This window comes from Semicossyphus pulcher, unplaced genomic scaffold (assembly GCF_022749685.1).
Source record: "Semicossyphus pulcher isolate SPU_LCO1_2020_fin unplaced genomic scaffold, fSemPul1.0.p SCAF_2, whole genome shotgun sequence".
In the NCBI taxonomy this organism is placed as follows: Eukaryota; Metazoa; Chordata; class Actinopteri; order Labriformes; family Labridae; genus Semicossyphus; species Semicossyphus pulcher.
Window position 1 is genome coordinate 12805786 of NW_027211693.1, and position 21367 is coordinate 12827152.

Consider the following 21367-nt stretch of genomic DNA (forward strand, 5'->3'; position numbering starts at 1 on the left):
GATCTCATGATTAAAAGAATCAGTAATCGGTATCGAGTAAAATCCTGATCGGGGCATCCCTGGATCATACTTACGGAAGGGTTTGGAGATAAAGGATGTGATGATTAAAATGAACTTGCAATAGCCACCATGTTTGTGTAGTAAGTGAGGGCCACATAAAGAACACCACATTTAAACACTAAACCCAGAAAAAGAAATGAGCCCTTCAGAGTTAAATGCTGATGAAACATTTAATTAGCTTTACAAACAGAACCTGTCCATGTTGAGACTAAATGTTCAAGTGATCCTCACACTTGTGAGAAACGTGAGATGCTTCACATCACACGGACAAAACCACTGTGGGAGGAAGTGAACTTAGATGTATATTTAGATATCCAATCAGATTTGAAGATGTGGCTTTGATGACCACGTCACTATCTTTACTTATAAAGCAACTTAGAGGTCCCCTGAGCAGAGACAGTGTCAAGATGATCGCGTTATGGCTCACACTGCTTCTCCTTCATCAGGCCTGTAAGTGATACGCAATAATGACTGTGTCCAGATGTCTGGCTGAATGATTATTTAATGTTTAATTTATTCTTCCTTTATACTTGTATCTAGATGCGCTGGCTCCAGTGACCCAAGTTCAACTTGGTGAACCTGCAACCTTCACATGTGATTCACCTAATATTTTAAACAATGAAGCCTTCTGGTTCAAGCAGAGTGCTGGTGATGCTCTGAAATTGATTGTGAGACGATGGACAAATACAAACAATGTGTTTGGAGCAGAGTTTTCAGCTTCTAGATTTGATTTAAAAGTTAATGAGAAAATGAGCAATCTGACCATTTTGAGGACAGTTCAAGAAGACGAGGGAATGTATCACTGTGTAGTCCTGGAGTGGTATAAGATAACTTTGTGTGCGACATATTTGTCCATAAAAGGTAATTATGTGTTTTTTCAATGTCTAAGAATCAGCTACACTGTTTTAATGACTAAACAATTTTAAGAAAGAAATGCTTCATGTAGCAGTTGTTGAAAGGATTTCCAATTCATATACATTATATTCTAACATTTTAAATTAGGAATATTACTCCATGTTGGCAATGTGGAGATTTGACCCATGATTTAATCATCTGAACAATAGGCTCTTACTGCTACATTTCATCATGTCAAAGCATTTTATATTGTGTTTATTTTACTTTTGAACGTCTTCAAATACACAGGAAACACTCAGAGGACATCAAACTACACTGTTGTTCAGCGGCCGACAGTTTCTGATCCAGTCCGTCCAGGAGACTTGATGACTCTGCAGTGTTCAGTCCTCTCTGACTCTGAGAGTCAAACGTGTCCAGGAGGTCACAGTGTGTACTGGTTCAGAGCCGGATCAGATAAATCTCATCCACACATCATCTACACTGATGGAAACAGACGTGGTGGATGTGACGAGAGATCTGACACTCAGAGAAGCTGTGTTTATCGCTTCTCTAAGAACGTCAGCTCCTCTGATGCTGGGACTTACTACTGTGCTGTGGCCACATGTGGAGAGATACTGTTTGGAGACGGAACAAAACTAGAGCTTGGTATGATTATAAGTTCAGCACTGGAGGTGATCTTCATAATATTTTATTAACATCATGAATGAAACTTTCTTCTTTGTTCTCTAGAGCAAACAACAAGCTCTGAATTTGTTGCTCTGGTGATAGCGATAGTCTGCCTGGTCATTTCTGTGATTGGAAATATTGTTTTCATCTGTCACCGATCTCCGAGAGCAGCATGTGGACAATGTAAAGGTAAGAGTTGTTTACTGATTCAAACATTTGGTAGTTTTACTTGAAACGTTTATTGACTACAGGAAGTGTAACATCAAACAGGAGAGGACAAACCTTCACCTCCTGTTCTTAAATGAAATAGAAGATATCCATATCAGCACGTCACTGATATTTTGCACTATTTTGAGCCTCCACATTGCTGTTTATTCCATGTGTGCCTCAATAAACCTGAACAGGATGCACAAGTTATTAAGGACACTGTCCAAAAATGATGTTTTTAATGTTATATTTTAAACTAAAATGTACTGAAACAGCTGAGGATCTGATTTAAAAGTGAGAAAATTACATAATGTTTCTGTCTTCACTCAATTCAAGGAATAGAAAGCGCCTCTTTGCCAGCAAGACATGACAACTCCAACCCAAGAATAGATGATATTGTAAGTGATCAAAGAAAGTTGCATACTGTATAACTTTAACATAACTCCTAACTTGCTGTATACGAACACCATCATGTAATGAGAACTGTATTTGCTGCACAGACTGAAGGTGGACATGATCTGAACTATGCTGTGTTGCATTTTCACGGCGGGAAATCTACAAGAGGGAGGAAGACTAAAGAGTTAAAGACTGAAGACGGTGTCTATTCTCAAGTGAAATGCTCGATGTAAATGTCTATGAAAACATGTGGGGGGTTTTATACGACTGACCTTATAGTGTCTAACATGATTGTTGAGAGGAAGCAGACACTACTGTTTCTGCATCTACTTCTGAATGCATAAAATTACCCTTTATGTTACTGTGAGTTGATCCTTCCATCTTTTTATGTTTTACATCCTGTTGTTGTGTTTTAATGTCTTTTTAAATAATCTGAAATCTTCAGTAAAACATTGTCATGTCTTATTAAAGCATAAATATCTTTTTGTCTTTCTTACACGTGCGTCTCTGCTTTTCCTCAGTGATATTAGGTGCATTTACTTACAGCATTTAAGACACAATTAAACAAAGAGGTTAAACAGACAACAGAACACATAGTAAGGAAAAGGAAAGAAATGCACTTTTTCATTATATAAGTTTTAAATATTTGTTGTCTTTGTTGAAGTTTATTTAAAGATTTGGACTGTAAAGAAACTGAAACAGCTCAAATTTTAGTGACTGATAAATGTCACATCTGACGGTGCTTGAAACACGAGGGACCACCAGGAAGCAGCTTAATGCACGTTAGTTCTCTAGGGTGAGTAAAGCCACAGCTTTTGGCTTTCAGCAAATACTTACTTTAAAGATTCTTTTGAGGCCTCTTGCCTATATCCTGCTTTTGTTGGTGCAGCACAAACCTCGTCACACGATCCCATGCGCAGGTTGAAGTCTCATCTTTGGCAGTCAAACTGTTGCAGGCTTCTCTCGGATGTTTTTTCTTTTAAACAGTGCCAACCTTTCAGGACAACTGGTGCTGCTTGAGTTTCAGCTCACTTTATGGGTGCAGGGCATCTCCAGTTAGAAAGTCCAGGGCATATGAGAATAAAAGAGACTACTTTTTTGATTTGTTTCTGTATTGTCTGAAGGAAACAGGGGTCATGGGGGCATGTTGGGTGTGATCTTCACTTCTTTTATCTAAGATATACTTATTGTCCTTTCTAAGGATTTGAAAGAGGTCCTTACTTGTTCACTGCTCCCATGTTGAAAGTGCTTGACGTTCTCTGTATTCAGTATAACTGTGTCTGCCCAAAGGTCTGTGTGGTCTCTGCAGGTCTTCCTCACCTGGTATGAGATTTAGGGACGAGGCCAGTTAGTGGAGACTTCCTCCTGCTATAAACTCCTCGGGGGTGATGGTGATCCTGCAGGCCCAGAGGTCATGTTGACTGAGGATAAATGAGAAAGTATTTAGTCAATATCATCCCCTACATGCTGAATGAAGTAGAAGCAGTGTGACCCCTAACACGATCATCTTGACACTGTCTCTTGTTAGGACAACTCTTAGTTATGATGTGACTGAACATGGTGACATGGTCATGATAGGTCAAACCTTCAGTTGCATCTCATTGGTTATCACACAATATACAATGAAAGAGCATTTCCTGCTACACTGGTCTTGTCCTGGTTTATGTGAAACATACAACCTCTAAAGAAAAAAACAGATGTGGTTCTGAGACGTCTGATCTCACCACAATGTCTGAGACGCCTCCCACCTGTTTGTTTGCAATGTACTCTGCTGTTACAGCCACCGCCTACACCTCCTTGTGCACCGATCAGCCATAACATCATGACCACTGACAAGTCGAGTGAATAACATTGATTATCTCGTTACAATGGCCTCATTCAGTGGGTGGGATACGTTCGGCAGCAAGTGAACATTTTGTCCTTGAAGTTGATGTGTTGGAAGCAGGAAAAATGGGTAAGTGTCAGGATGTTTGTGACTTTGCCAACTAAAGAACTGGGTCAGAGCATCTCCAAAACTGCAGCTCTTGTGGGGTGTTCCTGGTCTGCAATGGTCAGTATCTACCAAAAGCAGTCATAGGAAGGAAAACCAACGACAGGGCCAAGGATTATTGATGCGGATTATTTGGAGCGAAGGCTGGCCTGTGTGGTCCAATCCAACAGAAGAGCTACTGAAGCTCAAATTGCTAAAAAGGTTAATGCTAGTTCTGATAGAAAGGTGTCAGAACACACAGTACGTTACAGTTTTATGCGTATGAGCCTGCCTTGCTGCAGACCAGTCAGGTGCCCATCCTGATCCTCATCCACCACTAAAAGTGCCTACAATGGGCGCATGAGCATCAGAACTGGACCACAGAGCAATGGAAGAAGATGGCCTGGTCTCAGGAATCATGTTTTTCATTTTCATCATGTGGATGGCTGGGTCCATGTGTGTCATTTACCTGGGGAAGACATGGCACCAGGATGCACTATGAGAAGAAGGCAAGCCGGCGGAGGCAGTGTGATGCTTTGGGCAATGTTCTGCTGGGAAACCTTGGGTCCTGCCATTCATGTGGATGTTACTTTGACACGTACCAACTAACTAAATATTGTTGCAGACCAAGTACACCCCTTCATAGAAGCAGTATCTCCTAATGGTGTGGCCTCTTTCAGCAGACTGCAAAAATCCTTAAGAAATGGTTTGAGGTTTGAACACAACAAGTTCAAGGGGTTGACTTGGCCTCCAAATTCCCCAGACCTCAATCCAGTCGAGCATCTGTGGGATGTGCTGGCAAACAAGTCCAATTCATGGAGGCCCCACCTCGCGACTTACAGGACTTAAAGGATCTGCTGCTAACATCTTGGTACCACATACCTCAGCACACCTTCAGAGATCTAGTGGAGTCCATGCTTCGATGGTCAGTGCTGTTTTGGTGGCAGGGGATCCTACACAATATACGGCAGGTGGTCATAATGTTATGGCTGTATAGTGTTATGCTATGGTGTATATGCACGTATAAGAGTACGGCTGAGTGTGTATTTTTTCCTGAATATTCCTGCCCACCTGTGCTGCAGGCCTGAGAAGCCTGATTGGTGCCAGGCCCAGACAGTGCAACAATCAGAAACTGGGTTGTAACATCTGCACTGGACATCAAAACACTTTTCAGCCAGACTAAGGGAGTTTCAAGGTCAGGGACATTCCAAACTATCAAGTACTGCTTTGGCTTGTTGTTGCACTGGCCAATGTCTGACACCTGTTACTGGATCCCAATTCGCAGCCTATCTGCAATCTCCACCATCCCCCAAAACCCCATAGAAAGCCAGAGCTTAGTCAACAGCCTCCATCATCTGCTTGGGCAAGAACTCAAGCAGAAGCCACTTGGTACTTGGCACCATCACTTTCAACATCATGTGCTTGTTTGTTCAAGTTGTGATGTGAGAGACTGCTTTCCATTCCTAACATTTAATGAAAAGAGGTTGTGACCTAGGTCCGGGAACAAAGACCACACCTCAAACACATCCCATTTCAGCCATGTTTGTGTTTAAGCACACCTTATTCATTCCTTACCCCTTTGACTCTGCCTTCACATAAACTGTGACCGACATGACAGAAACACGCTTACCTTTACCATAGATTAGGAGCTCCTTCTCGACACTTCAGACAGCAATCTAATAAAAGGTCGCCAAACTCTAAGGGTCGGGGTCCTCTCCATCTCCTCTCACACAACCTTAACAACTCATAATGTATTAAATAAAAAAATGCATTTAAATCTGTGATCAGATCGATGGTCGGCAGATCTCACAATTAAAAGAATCAGTAATCGGTATCGAGTAAAATCCTGATCGGGGCATCCCTGGATCATACTTACGGAAGGGTTTGGAGATAAAGGATGTGATGATTAAAATTAACTTGCAATAGCCACCATGTTTGTGTAGTAAGTGAGAGCCACATGAAGAATACCACATTTAAACACTAGACCCAGAAAAAGAAATGAGCCCTTCAGAGTTAAATGCTGATGAAACTTTTAATAAGCTTTACAAACAGAACCTGTCCATGTTGAGACTAAATGTTCAAGTGATCCTCACACTTGTGAGAAACGTGAGATGCTTCACATCACACGGACAAAACCACTGTGGCAGGAAGTGAACTTAGATGTATATTTAGATATCCAATCAGATCTGAAGGTGTGGCTTTGATGACCACGTCACCATCTTTACTTATAAAGTAACTAAGAGGTCTCCTAACAAGAGACAGTGTCAAGATGATCACGTTATGGCTCACACTGCTTCTCCTTCATCAGGCCTGTAAGTGATACGCAATAATGACTGTGTCCAGATGTCTGGCTGAATGATTATTTAATGTTTAATTTATTCTTCCTTTATACTTGTATCTAGATACGCTGGCTCCAGTGACCCAAGTTCAACTTGGTGAACCTGCAACCATCACATGTGGCTCGCCTGATATTTTAAACAATGAAGCCTTCTGGTTCAAGCAGAGTGCTGGTGATGCTCTGAAATTAATTGTGAGACGATGGAAAAATACAAACAAAGTGTTTGGAGCAGAGTTTTCAGATTCTAGATTTGATTTAAAAGTTAATGAGAAAATGAGCCATCTGACCATTTTGAGGACACTTCAAGAAGACGAGGGAATGTATCACTGTGTAGTCTTGGAGTGGTATAAGATAACTTTGTGTGCGACATATTTGTCAATAATAGGTAATTATGTGTTTTTTCAATGTCTAAGAATCAGCTACACTGTTTTAATGACTAAACAATGTTATGAAAAAAATGCTTCATGTAGCAGTTGTTGAAAGGATTTCCAATTCATATACATTATATTCTAACATTTTAAATTAGAAATATTACTCCATGTTGGCAAAGTGGAGATTTGACCCATGATTTAATCATCTGAACAATAGGTTCTTACTGCTACATTTCATCATGTCAAAGCATTTTATATTGTGTTTATTTTACTTTTGAACGTCTTCAAATACACAGGAAACACTCAGAGGACATCAAACTACACTGTTGTTCAGCGGCCGACAGTTTCTGATCCAGTCCGTCCAGGAGACTTGATGACTCTGCAGTGTTCAGTCCTCTCTGACTCTGAGAGTCAAACGTGTCCAGGAGGTCACAGTGTGTACTGGTTCAGAGCCGGATCAGATAAATCTCATCCACACATCATCTACACTGATGGAAACAGACGTGGTGGATGTGACGAGAGATCTGACACTCAGAGAAGCTGTGTTTATCGCTTCTCTAAGAACGTCAGCTCCTCTGATGCTGGGACTTACTACTGTGCTGTGGCCACATGTGGAGAGATACTGTTTGGAGACGGAACAAAACTAGAGCTTGGTATGATTATAAGTTCAGCACTGGAGGTCATCTTCATAATATTTTATTAACATCATGAATGAAACTTTCTTCTTTGTTCTCTAGAGCAAACAACAAGCTCTGAATTTGTTGCTCTGGTGATAGCGATAGTCTGCCTGGTCATTTCTGTGATTGGAAATATTGTTTTCATCTGTCACCGATCTCCGAGAGCAGCATGTGGACAATGTAAAGGTAAGAGTTGTTTACTGATTCGAACATTTGGTAGTTTTACTTGAAACATTTATTGACTCCAGGAAGTGTAACATCAAACAGGAGAGGACAAACCTTCACCTCCTATTCTTAAATGAAATAGAAGATATCCATATCAGCACGTCACTGATATTTCGCACTATTTTGAGCCTCCACATTGCTGTTTATTCCATGTGTGCCTCAATAAACCTGAACAGGATGCACAAGTTATTAAGGACACTGTCCAAAAATGATGTTTTTAATGTTATATTTTAAACTAAAATGTGCTGAAACAGCTGAGGATCTGGTTTAAAAGTGAGAAAAGTACATAATGTTTCTGTCTTCACTCAATTCAAGGAATAGAAAGCGCCTCTTTGCCAGCAAGACGTGACAACTCCAACCCAAGAATAGATGATATTGTAAGTGATCAAAGAAAGTTGCATACTGTATAACTTTAACATAACTCCTAACTTGCTGTATACGAACACCATCATGTAATGAGAACTTTATTTGCTGCACAGACTGAAGGTGGACATGATCTGAACTATGCTGCGTTGCATTGTCACGGCCCGAAATCTACAAGAGGGAGGAAGACTAAAGAGTTAAAGACTGAAGACGGTGTCTATTCTCAAGTGAAATGCTCGATGTAAACGTCTATGAAAACATGTGGGGGGTTTTATACGACTGACCTTAAAGTGTCTAACATGATTGTTGAGAGGAAGCAGACACTACTGTTTCTGCATCTACTTCTGAATGCATAAAATGACCCTTTATGTTGCTGTGAGTTGATCCTTCCATCTTTTTATGTTTCACATCCTGTTGTTGTGTTTTAATGTCTTTTTAAATAATCTGAAATCTTTAGTAAAACCTTGTCATGTCTTATTAAAGCATAAATATCTTTTTGTCTTTCTTACACGTGCGTCTCTGCTTTTCCTCAGTGATATTAGGTGCATTTACTTACAGCATTTAAGACCCAATTAAACAAAGAGATTAAACAGACAACAGAACACATAGTAAGATAACAGATTTGGACTGTATAGAAACTTTAACAGCTCAAATTTTAGTGACTGATAAATGTCACATCTGACGGTGCTTGAAACACGAGGGACCACCAGGAAGCAGCTTAATGCACGTTAGTTCTCTGGGGTGAGTAAAGCCACAGCTTTTGGCTTTCAGCAAATACTTTTTTTAAAGATTCTTTTGAGGCCTCTTGCCTATATCCTGCATTTGTTGGTGCAGCACAAACCTCGTCACACGATCCCATGCGCAGGTTGAAGTCTTATCTCTGGCAGTCAAACTGTTGCAGGCTTCTCTCGGATGTTTTTTCTTGTAAACAGTGCCAACCTTTCAGGACAACTGGTGCTGCTTGAGTTTCAGCTCACTTTATGGGTGCAGGGCATCTCCAGTTAGAAGGTCCAAGGCATATGAGAATAAAAGAGACTTTTTTTTATTCTTTTCTGTATTGTCTGAAGGAAACAGGGGTCATGGGGGCATGTTGGGTGTGATCTTCAATTCCTTTATCTAAGATATACTTATTGTCCTTTCTAAGGATTTGAAAGAGGTCCTTACTTGTTCACTACGTTCACTGCTCCCATGTTTAAAGTGCTTGATGTTCTCTGTATTCAGTATAACTGTGTCTGCCCAAAGGTCTGCATGGTCTCTGCAGGTCTTCCTCACATGGTATGAGATTTAGGGACGAGGCCAGTTGGTGGAGAGTTCCTCCTGCTATAAACTCCTCGGGGGTGATGGTGATCCTGCAGGCCCAGAGGTCATGTCGACTGAGGATAAATGAGAAAGTATTTAGTCAATATCATCCCCTACATGCTGATTGAAGTAGAAGCAGTGTGACTCCTAACACGATCATCTTGACACTGTCTCTTGTTAGGAGAAGTCTTCGTTATGATGCGACTGAACATGGTGACATGGTCATGATAGGTCAAACCTTCAGTTGCATCTCATTGGTTATCACACAATATACAATGAAAGAGCATTTCCTGCTACACGGGTCTTGTTCTGGTTTATGTGAAACATACAACCTCTAAAGAAAAAAACAGATGTGCTTCTGAGACGTGTGATCTCACCACAATGTCTGAGACGCCTCCCACCCGTTTGTTTGCAATGTGCTCTGCTGTTACGGCCACCGCCTACACCTCCTTGTGCACCCATCAGCCACAGTATGACCTGGGGAAGACATGGCACCAGGATGCACTATGAGAAGAAGGCGAGCTGGCGGAGGCAGTGTGATGCTTTGGGCAATGTTCTGCTGGGAAACCTTGGGTCCTGCCATTCATGTGGATGTTACTTTGACAAGTACCAACTACCTAAATATTGTTGCAGACCAAGTACACCCCTTCATAGAAGCAGTATCTCCTAATGGTGTGGCCTCTTTCAGCAGACTGCAAAAATCCTTAAGAAATGGTTTGAGGTTTGAACACAACAAGTTCAAGGTGTTGACTTGGTCTCCAAATTCCCCAGACCTCAATCCAGTCGAGCATCGGTGGGATGTGCTGGCAAACAAGTCCAATGCATGGAGGCCCCACCTCGTGACTTACAGGACTTAAATGATAATATAATGTAATGTTATGCTATGGTGTATATGCACGTATAAGAGTACGGCTGAGTGTGTATTTTTTCCTGAATATTCCTGCCCACCTGTGCTGCTGGCCTGAGAAGCCTGATTGGTGCCAGGCCCAGACAGTGCAACAATCAGAAGCTGGGTTGTAACATCTGCACTGGACATCAAAACACTTTTCAGCCAGACTAAGGGAGTTTCAAGGTCAGGGACATACCAAACTATCAAGTACTGCTTTGGCTTGTTGTTGCACTGGCACAATATCTGACACCTGTTACTGGATCCCAATTCGCAGCCTATCTGCAATCTCCACCACCCCCCAAACACCCCATATGTGCTTGTTTGTTCAAGTTGTGATGTGAGAGACTGCTTTCCATTCCTAACATTTAATGAAAAGAGGTTATAACCTCATAGGTATAGTTTTAAACTAGGTCCGGGAACAAAGACCACACCTCAAACACATCCCATTTCAGCCATGTTTGTGTTTAAGCACACCTTATTCATTCCTTACCCCTTTGACTCTGCCTTCACATAAACTGTGACCGACATGACAGAAACATGCTTACCTTTACCATAGATTAGGAGCTCCTTCTCGACACTTCAGACAGCAATCTAATAAAAGATCGCCAAACTCTAAGGGTCGGGGTCCTCTCCATCTCCTCTCACACAACCTTCACAACTCATAATGTATTAATTCCTCTCTTTGTGTAATGATTTTTATATTCTTAGGAAGGTTGGAAAAATGCATTTAAATAGGTGATCAGATCGATGGTCGGCAGATCTCACTATTAAAAAAAAAATCAGTAATCGGTATCGAGTAAAATCCTGATCTGGGCATCCCTGGATCATACTTATGGAAGGGTTTGGAGATAAAGGATGTGATGATTAAAATTAACTTGCAATAGCCACCATGTTTGTGTAGTAAGTGAGAGCCACATAAAGAATACCACATTAAAACACTTAAAGAGAGTAATACTAGTAAACACCTGTCGAGTCTGGACTTAACAGGAAGCTGTTCAAAGATCTGCCCCCTCCTCTCCCGTCTCCTCATCGATCTGTACATGCAGTTGAGGTCCGTCAGTGTGCGCGCAGCTGAGAGTGGAGTGAATTACCCCCTATGTTTACCAGCTGTTCTGGTCGAAAGAACGAACATAACAAACAGGCAGACTTCTCGCGCAGACCTGTAACCTCTCTATATAACCAGGCCCTCGCTGGGCCATTCCTTCCAGAGAGAGAGGCGCAATGCACGATGGGTGTTGTAGGAAAGTAGAATGGGTTTAAACCACAAGCTGTTTGTACAACTTTCTCCACAGCTAAGGCCAATTTAAAATAATATTGCTTCTATTGATTGCGGAGAACACCAGCTTTGACTGACAGTGGCTTTTTCCAGGGATGAATTTGTCCTTTAAGGTTGAGGTTTACAGTCGGATACGTAAGCATTTATTTAATACATGAATCCAAATATAGTGCCCATGTGAGGAAAAGAAACAACTATGATATGTTATGATTACCCAATCTGGAAAATTGCATCCTTAAATGCTAATGGATTAACAGTAGGCTATATTAAAAAAACCTAATTAATCAATAAATAGATTCACTTACCAATAATGAAAACTGTGTTTTACTTAAATAGTTTTCGAAGATTTAAAAATGTTTCTAGATATTTCTATGTGGTTTCACTGTTTGGGTGGCGTGACTGCAAACAATGAAATATTTGAGCCAAAACCCGTGTTCACACCACCCTATACAATGATTCAATTTCATTAACAATTTCTTATCCTACTCCTCCCCTATCTGTTCAGCTTATTTCTAATGTCCACTGGTAATAAAGCACATCAAACGTGAAGTATGAATCTTAATACTTTCTTCAAACCATGTTTTAAGTTATGATTTAACACCACTGGCGCATCACCGGACCTGTGGCGGCCGTGGCCCCGAGGAACAGGCCCCCGCTGTGGATGGCGTCCTTTATTTTTCTGCATGGAAGGTGGCAACCCCATGGCCAAACAGGAATGTGATCGACATCAGGGGGAAAACTTGAGTCCTCATCGGCAGGGCATGCGAATCATGGAGACCTTCGATTGCTTTTGGGGATCAAAACAGACCCACAACTTATTGTTGTCATAGAAACAAAACCCACGTGCAGCGTTCTCTCACCGGGTGCAGTGTTTTTTCTCTCACAGCAGAAGTGCTTCATCCCAGCTCTCTCCAGCCGCCCTGCATGACTAATGTGAGCTAATGCTTGTGATGATTTGCTGGTTCGCCGGTGTAATTTGACGTTTGGTCACGAAGCACAATGCCAGAGTCATGCAGTGTATTTATGTTAGAGCTAGTTGGCTAACCTTAGCATGCTCGCTAAAGTTATAACTAACAAAATACTATCCGAGTGTGTGTGTCAGTTATCTAGCTTGACAAATAACTTCGCCAGCTAACATGACAAACAATGTTGATTTTGTAAATTATGTAGCAGAACAAAGCAAATGTGCATAACTACCGATTGTTTTCTATTAGCCAATATCATTGCATTACCTGCCCAGGCTAAGGTTAGCCAGCTACCGTTAGCTTGTCTGCTATCGCAGACGATTTGTCAGTTCGGCAACGTAGCAAAACACCCTTGAGTAGATAACATCAGCCAACTCGCACAGACTCTCTGGGCTGATCTGGCTGGTAATTGCATGGATCTGGCATTGTGCTTTGTAACCAAATGGCAAATTACTCAATGTAGTTATGTTGGAGCTAGTTGGTAACCATGCTAACCTTAGCATGCTCGCTAACGTTATGACAACCAAAATACTATCCGATGTGAATGTCAGTGTTGTCAGTCTAGCATGACAAATAACTTTGCTACCTGACATGATATTAACTGAGGTGTTATGACAAACAGTGTTGATTTTGTAAAATATGATGCAGGTCAACATGATACCGGTCAATGAACACGTCTTATAATTCCCCAAATGTTGTGGGAACGTTGAATAAGCCTGACAACAAAGAGAACCTGTCCATATTTACAGTAAATGTTTCAGAGTTCCTCAATCACTGAGAACCATGAATCTTTTCTGAAATTAAATTAGAGTGAAAAAAACTGAGATGCCTCACATCACACAGACAAAACCACTGTGGCAGGAAATGATCTTGTTTTATATTTAGACAACCAATCAGATTTGAAGGTGTTGCTTTGATGACCACGTCATTGTATATTCAAAGTAACTAAGAGGTCTCCGAACAAGAGACAGTGTCAAGATGATCGCGTTATGGCTCACACTGCTTCTCCTTCATCAGGCCTGTAAGTGATACGCAATAATGACTGTGTCCAGATGTCTGGCTGAATGATTATTTACTGTTTAATTTATTCTTCCTTTATACTTGTATCTAGATGCGCTGGCTCCAGTGATCCAAGTTCAACTTGGTGAACCTGCAACCTTCACATGTGATTCACCTTATATTTTAAACAATGAAGCCTTCTGGTTCAAGCAGAGTGCTGGTGATGATCTGAAATTAATTGTGAGACGATGGAAAAATACAAACAAAGTGTTTGGAGCAGAGTTTTCAGCTTGTAGATTTGATGTAAAAATTCATCAGAATATGAACAATCTGACCATTTTGAGGACAGTTCAAGAAGACGAGGGAATGTATCACTGTGTAGTCCTGGAGTGGAATAAGATAACTTCGTTCATGACATATTTGTCAATAAAAGGTAATTATGTGATTTTTTTGTTGTTGTTGAAAGGATTTCCAATTCATATACATTATATCCTAATATGTCAAATTAGAAATATTACTCCATGTTGGCAATGTTGAGATTTGACCCATGATTTAATTTGACATCTGAACAATAGGTTCTTACTGCTACATTTCATCATGTCAAAGCATTTTATATTGTGTTTATTTTACTTTTGAACGTCTTCAAATACACAGGAAACACTCAGAGGACATCAAACTACACTGTTGTTCAGCGGCCGACAGTTTCTGATCCAGTCCGTCCAGGAGACTTGATGACTCTGCAGTGTTCAGTCCTCTCTGACTCTGAGAGTCAAACGTGTCCAGGAGGTCACAGTGTGTACTGGTTCAGAGCCGGATCAGATAAATCTCATCCAGACATCATCTACACTGATGGAAACAGACGTGGTGGATGTGACGAGAGATCTGACACTCAGAGAAGCTGCGTTTATCGCTTCTCTAAGAACGTCAGCTCCTCTGATGCTGGGACTTACTACTGTGCTGTGGCCACATGTGGAGAGATACTGTTTGGAGACGGAACAAAACTAGAGCTTGGTATGATTATAAGTTCAGCACTGGAGGCGATCTTCATAATATTTTATTAACATCATGAATGAAACTTTCTTCTTTGTTCTCTAGACCAAACAACAAGCTCTGAATTTGTTGCTCTGGTGATAGCGATAGTCTGCCTGGTCATTTCTGTGATTGGAAATATTGTTTTCATCTGTCACCGATCTCCGAGAGCAGCATGTGGACAATGTAAAGGTAAGAGTTGTTTACTGATTCAAACATTTGGTAGTTTTACTTGAAACATTTATTGACTACAGGAAGTGTAACATCAAACAGGAGAGGACAAACCTTCACCTCCTATTCTTAAATGAAATAGAAGATATCCATATCAGCACGTCACTGATATTTCGCACTGTTTTGAGCCTCCACATTGCTGTTTATTCCATGTGTGCCTCAATTAACCTGAACAGGATGCACAAGTTATTAAGGACACTGTTCAAAAATGATGTTTTTAATGTTATATTTTAAACTAAAATGTGCTGAAACAGCTGAGGATCTGATTTAAAAGTGAGAAAAGTACATAATGTTTCTGTCTTCACTCAATTCAAGGAATAGAAAGCGCCTCTTTGCCAGCAAGACGTGACAACTCCAACCCAAGAATAGATGATATTGTAAGTGATCAAAGAAAGTTGCATACTGTATAACTTTAACATAACTCCTAACTTGCTGTATACGAACACCATCATGTAATGAGAACTTTATTTGCTGCACAGACTGAAGGTGGACATGATCTGAACTATGCTGCGTTGCATTTTCACGGCGGGAAATCTACAAGAGGGAGGAAGACTAAAGAGTTAAAGACTGAAGACGGTGTCTATTCTCAAGTGAAATGCTCGATGTAAACGTCTATGAAAACATGTGGGGGGTTTTATACGACTGACCTTAAAGTGTCTAACATGATTGTTGAGAGGAAGCAGACACTACTGTTTCTGCATCTACTTCTGAATGCATAAAATGACCCTTTATGTTACTGTGAGTTGATCCTTCCATCTTTTTATGTTTCACATCCTGTTGTTGTGTTTTAATGTCTTTTTAAATAATCTGAAATCTTTAGTAAAACCTTGTCATGTCTTATTAAAGCATAAATATCTTTTTGTCTTTCTTACACGTGCGTCTCCGCTTTTCCTCAGTGATATCAGGTGCATTTACTTACAGCATTTAAGACACAATTAAACAAAGAGGTTAAACAGACAACAGAACACATAGTAAGGAAAAGTAAAGAAATGCACTTTTTCATCATATAAGTTTTAAATATTTGTTGTCTTTGTTACACACAAGAATTAAAAAGCAAAAATAAGATTTATCTCCTGAAGCCCGTCTGGCCAAATAGGGTTGCCACCCGTCCCTAAAAATACGGAATTGTCCCGTATTTGACAATTAAAGGGCGTGTCCCGTTGTGAATCAATACGGGACGGGGTTTGTCCCGTATTTCTGAGTTGTTATGAACGCAGCATTATCCCACCCGCATTCTGGGAAAATGTGAGCTGGGGATAGGGAAAGACCGGCAGAGGAAGGCGGGTCTCTTAGCAGAGAGCCAGTGGGAAACAATTTTGTGCCCTCTAAACCTATGCAAATGACATAAAGACTCGTACTCAAACACACCCCAAAGTGCGCTGCAGAGCAAACAGCGTCTGTGTGCTCCGGAACCGTTTGCGCGTACTTCAATGAGTCATGTTGTGCAAACATTCGGGGCAAATTTGTCCCTTTTTCTATGCCTCGTGGCAAAAAGCACCTAGTTCACAAACGCCAGCAGGTGGTGGGAGCTGCGGTGCAGTATCATAAGGGCTGTCAGGCTCAGAGTTTCCAGTGATCATGATAACAACTCAACCTTTTGTTGTTGAAAAACAAAATGTATTTGTCTGTAAAAACAATCTGTTAATAACGTTTTGTCATTATTATTATAATCGGGAGACCAATCAGTCCGTGGCTGTGCAAGGCTCAACCGCGGTACACAGACACACTTTGTCCACATGTCCGGAGCCGTTACGCAGGAAGTGTAATTATTATATGGATGGACTGTATGTGCTGCATCTCCGCGCTTGTTTTAAAAACATAAAGCTGCGTTAAAGAGAGTAATACTAGTAAACACCTGTCGAGTCTGGATTTTACAGTAAGCTGTTCAAAGATCTGCCCCCTCCTCTCCCGTCTCCTCATCGATCTGTGCATGCAGTTGAGGTCCGTCAGTGTGTGCGCAGCAGAGAGTGGAGTGAATTACCCCCTATGTTTACCAGCAGTCCTGGTCGAAAGAACGAACATAACAAACAGGCAGACTTCTCGCGCAGACCTGTAACCTCTCTATATAACCAGGCCCTCGCTGGGCCATTCCTTTCAGAGAGAGAGGCGCAATGCATGATGGGTGTTGTAGGAATGTAGAATGGGTTTAAACCACAAGCTGTTTGTACAACTTTCTCCACAGCTAAGGCCAATTTAAAACAATATTGCTTCTATTGATTGCAGAGAACACCAGCTTTGACTGACAGTGGCTTTTTCCAGGGGTGAATTTGTCCTTTAAGGTTGAGGTTTACAGTCGGATACGTAAGCATTTATTTAATACATGAATCAAAATATAGTGCCCATGTGTGGAAAAGAAACAACTAGGATATGTTATGATTACCCAGTCTGGAAAATTGCATCCTTAAATGCTAATGGATTAACAGTAGGCTATATTAAAAAAAACTTAATGAATAAATAAATAGATTCACTTACCAATAATTTAAAAATGTTTCTAGATATTTCTGTGTGGTTTCACTGTTTGGGTTGCGTGACTGCAAACGATGAAATATTTGAGCCAAAACCCGTGTTCACACCACCCTATACAATGATTCAATTTCATTAACAACTTCTTATCCTACTCCTCCCCTATCTGTTCAGCTTATTTCTGATGTCCACTGGTAATAAAGCACATCAAACTTGAAGTATGAATCTTAATACTTTCTTCAAACCATGTTTTAAGTTATGATTTAACACCACTGGCGCATCACCGGACCTGTGGTGGTCGTGGCCCCGAGGAACAGGCCCCCGCTGTGGATGGCGTCCTTTATTTTTCTGCATGGAAGGTGGCAACCCTATGGCCAAACAGGAATGTGATCGACATCAGGGGGAAAACTTGAGTCAACATCGGCAGGGCATGCGAATCATGGAGACCTTCGATTGCTTTTGGGGATCAAAACAGACCCACAACTTATTGTTGTCATAGAAACAAAACCCACGTGCAGCGTTCTCTCACCGGGTGCAGTGTTTTTTCTCTCACAGCAGAAGTGCTTCATCCCAGCTCTCTCCAGCCGCCCTGCCCTGCATGACTAATGTGAGCTAATGCTTGTGATGATTTGCTGGTTCGCCGGTGTAATTTGACGTTTGGTCACGAAGCACAATGCCAGAGTCATGCAGTGTATTTATGTTAGAGCTAGTTGGCTAACCTTAGCATGCTCGCTAAAGTTATAACTAACAAAATACTATCCGAGTGTGTGTGTCAGTTATCTAGCTTGACAAATAACTTCGCCAGCTAACATGACAAACAGTGTTGATTTTGTAAATTATGTAGCAGAACAAAGCAAATGTGCATAACTACCGATTGTTTTCTAATAGCCAATATCATTGCATTACCTGCCCAGGCTAAGGTTAGCCAGCTACCGTTAGCTTGTCTGCTATCGCAGACGATTTGCCAGTTCGGCAACGTAGCAAAACACCGTTGAGTAGATAACATCAGCCAACTCGCACAGACTCTCTGGGCTGATCTGGCTGGTAATTGCATGGATCTGGCATTGTGCTTTGTAACCAAATGGCAAATTACTCAGTGTAATTATGTTGGAGCTAGTTGGCTAACCTTAGCATGCTCGCTAACGTTATGACAATCAAAATACTATCCGAGTGTGAATGTCAGTGTTGTCAGTCTAGCATGACAAATAACTTTGCTACCTGACATGATATTAACTGAGGTGTTATGACAAACAGTGTTGATTTTGGAAAATATGATGCAGGTCAACATGATACCGGTCAATGAACACGTCTCATAATTCCCCAAATGTTGTGGGAACGTTGAATAAGCCTGACAAGAAAGAGAACCTGTCCATGTTTACAGTAAATGTTTACAGAGTTCCTCAATCACTGAGAACCATGAATCTTTTCTGAATTTAAATTAGAGTGAAAAAAACTGAGATGCCTCACATCACACAGACAAAACCACTGTGGCAGGAAATGATCTTGTTTTATATTTAGACAACCAATCACATTTGAAGGTGTTGCTTTTATGACCACGTCATTGTATATTCAAAGTAACTAAGAGGTCTCCGAACAAGAGACAGTGTCAAGATGATCGCGTTATGGCTCACACTGCTTCTCCTTCATCAGGCCTGTAAGTGATACGCAATAATGACTGTGTCCAGATGTCTGGCTGAATGATTATTTAATGTTTAATTTATTCTTCCTTTATACTTGTATCTAGATGCGCTGGCTCCAGTGACCCAAGTTCAACTTGGTGAACCTGCAACCTTCACATGTGATTCACCTTATATTTTAAACAATGAAGCCTTCTGGTTCAAGCAGAGTGCTGGTGATGCTCTGAAATTAATTGTGAGACGATGGACAAATACAAACAAAGTGTTTGGAGCAGAGTTTTCAGATTCTAGATTTGATTTAAAAGTTCATCAGAATATGAACAATCTGACCATTTTGAGGACAGTTCAAGAAGACGAGGGAATGTATCACTGTGTAGTCCTGGAGTGGAATAAGATAACTTCATTCATTACATATTTGTCAATAAAAGGTAATTATGTGTTTTTTCAATGTCTTAGAATCAGCTACACTGTTTTAATGACTAAACAATGTTATGAAAAAAATGCTTCATGTAGCAGTTGTTGAAAGGATTTCCAATTCATATACATTATATCCTAATATGTCAAATTAGAAATATTACTCCATGTTGGCAATGTTGAGATTTGACCCATGATTTAATCATCTGAACAATAGGTTCTTACTGCTACATTTCATCATGTCAAAGCATTTTATATTGTGTTTATTTTACTTTTGAACGTCTTCAAATACACAGGAAACACTCAGAGGACATCAAACTACACTGTTGTTCAGCGGCCGACAGTTTCTGATCCAGTCCGTCCAGGAGACTTGATGACTCTGCAGTGTTCAGTCCTCTCTGACTCTGAGAGTCAAACGTGTCCAGGAGGTCACAGTGTGTACTGGTTCAGAGCCGGATCAGATAAATCTCATCCAGACATCATCTACACTGATGGAAACAGACGTGATGGATGTGACGAGAGATCTGACACTCAGAGAAGCTGTGTTTATCGCTTCTCTAAGAACGTCAGCTCCTCTGATGCTGGGACTTACTACTGTGCTGTGGCCACATGTGGAGAGATACTGTTTGGAAACGGAACAAAACTAGAGCTTGGTATGATTATAAGTTCAGCACTGGAGGTGATCTTCATAATATTTTATTAACATCATGAATGAAACTTTCTTCTTTGTTCTCTAGAGCAAACAACAAGCTCTGAATTTGTTGCTCTGGTGATAGCGATAGTCTGCCTGGTCATTTCTGTGATTGGAAATATAGTTTTCATCTGTCACCGATCTCCGAGAGCAGCATGTGGACAATGTAAAGGTAAGAGTTGTTTACTGATTCAAACATTTGGTAGTTTTACTTGAAACGTTTATTGACTACAGGAAGTGTAACATCAAACAGGAGAGGACAAACCTTCACCTCCTATTCTTAAATGAAATAGAAGATATCCATATCAGCACGTCACTGATATTTTGCACTATTTTGAGCCTCCACATTGCTGTTTATTCCATGTGTGCCTCAATAAACCTGAACAGGATGCACAAGTTATTAAGGACACTGTCCAAAAATGATGTTTTTAATGTTATATTTTAAACTAAAATGTGCTGAAACAGCTGAGGATCTGGTTTAAAAGTGAGAAAAGTACATAATGTTTCTGTCTTCACTCAATTCAAGGAATAGAAAGCGCCTCTTTGCCAGCAAGACGTGACAACTCCAACCCAAGAATAGATGATATTGTAAGTGATCAAAGAAAGTTGCATACTGTATAAATTTAACATAACTCCTAACTTGCTGTATACGAACACGTTCATGTAATGAGAACTTTATTTGCTGCACAGACTGAAGGTGGACATGATCTGAACTATGCTGCGTTGCATTTTCACGGCCCGAAATCTACAAGAGGGAGGAAGACTAAAGAGTTAAAGACTGAAGACGGTGTCTATTCTCAAGTGAAATGCTCGATGTAAATGTCTATGAAAACATGTGGGGGGTTTTATACGACTGACCTTAAAGTGTCTAACATGATTGTTGAGAGGAAGCAGACACTACTGTTTCTGCATCTACTTCTGAATGCATAAAATGACCCTTTATGTTACTGTGAGTTGATCCTTCCATCTTTTTATGTTTTACATCCTGTTGTTGTGTTTTAATGTCTTTTTAAATAATCTGAAATCTTTAGTAAAACCTTGTCATGTCTTATTAAAGCATAAATATCTTTTTGTCTTTCTTTCACGTGCGTCTCTGCTTTTCCTCAGTGATATTAGGTGCATTTACTTACAGCATTTAAGACACAATTAAACAAGGAGGTTAAACAGACAACAGAACACATAGTAAGGAAAAGGAAATAAATTATCTTTTTCATTATATAAGTTTTAAATATTTGTTTTTGTTAAAGATTATTTAAAGATTTGGACTGTAAAGAAACTGAAACAGCTCAAATTTTAGTGACTGATAAATGTCACATCTGACAGTGCTTGAAACACGAGGGACCACCA

At 40.5% G+C, this 21367-nt stretch overlaps 3 protein-coding genes across 3 annotated transcripts; all 3 read left to right on the forward strand.

Moving 5' to 3' along the window:
- Positions 1-467: 467 nt before the first annotated feature.
- LOC138597781 (uncharacterized) lies at positions 468-2417 on the forward strand. The gene is made up of 6 exons (XM_069669293.1): positions 468-510; positions 601-921; positions 1204-1560; positions 1645-1770; positions 2125-2186; positions 2289-2417. The coding sequence occupies exons 1-6, from the start codon at positions 468-470 to the stop codon at positions 2415-2417; spliced, it is 1038 nt and encodes a 345-aa protein (XP_069525394.1).
- A 4005-nt stretch (positions 2418-6422) lies between these two features.
- Positions 6423-8372, forward strand: LOC138597789 (uncharacterized). The gene is made up of 6 exons (XM_069669301.1): positions 6423-6465; positions 6556-6876; positions 7159-7515; positions 7600-7725; positions 8080-8141; positions 8244-8372. Exons 1-6 carry the CDS (start codon positions 6423-6425, stop codon positions 8370-8372), a joined length of 1038 nt encoding a protein of 345 aa, XP_069525402.1.
- A 10517-nt stretch (positions 8373-18889) lies between these two features.
- On the forward strand, positions 18890-20839 carry LOC138597900 (uncharacterized). Its single transcript, XM_069669456.1, has 6 exons — positions 18890-18932; positions 19023-19343; positions 19626-19982; positions 20067-20192; positions 20547-20608; positions 20711-20839. The coding sequence occupies exons 1-6, from the start codon at positions 18890-18892 to the stop codon at positions 20837-20839; spliced, it is 1038 nt and encodes a 345-aa protein (XP_069525557.1).
- The last annotated feature ends 528 nt before the right edge of the window (positions 20840-21367 follow it).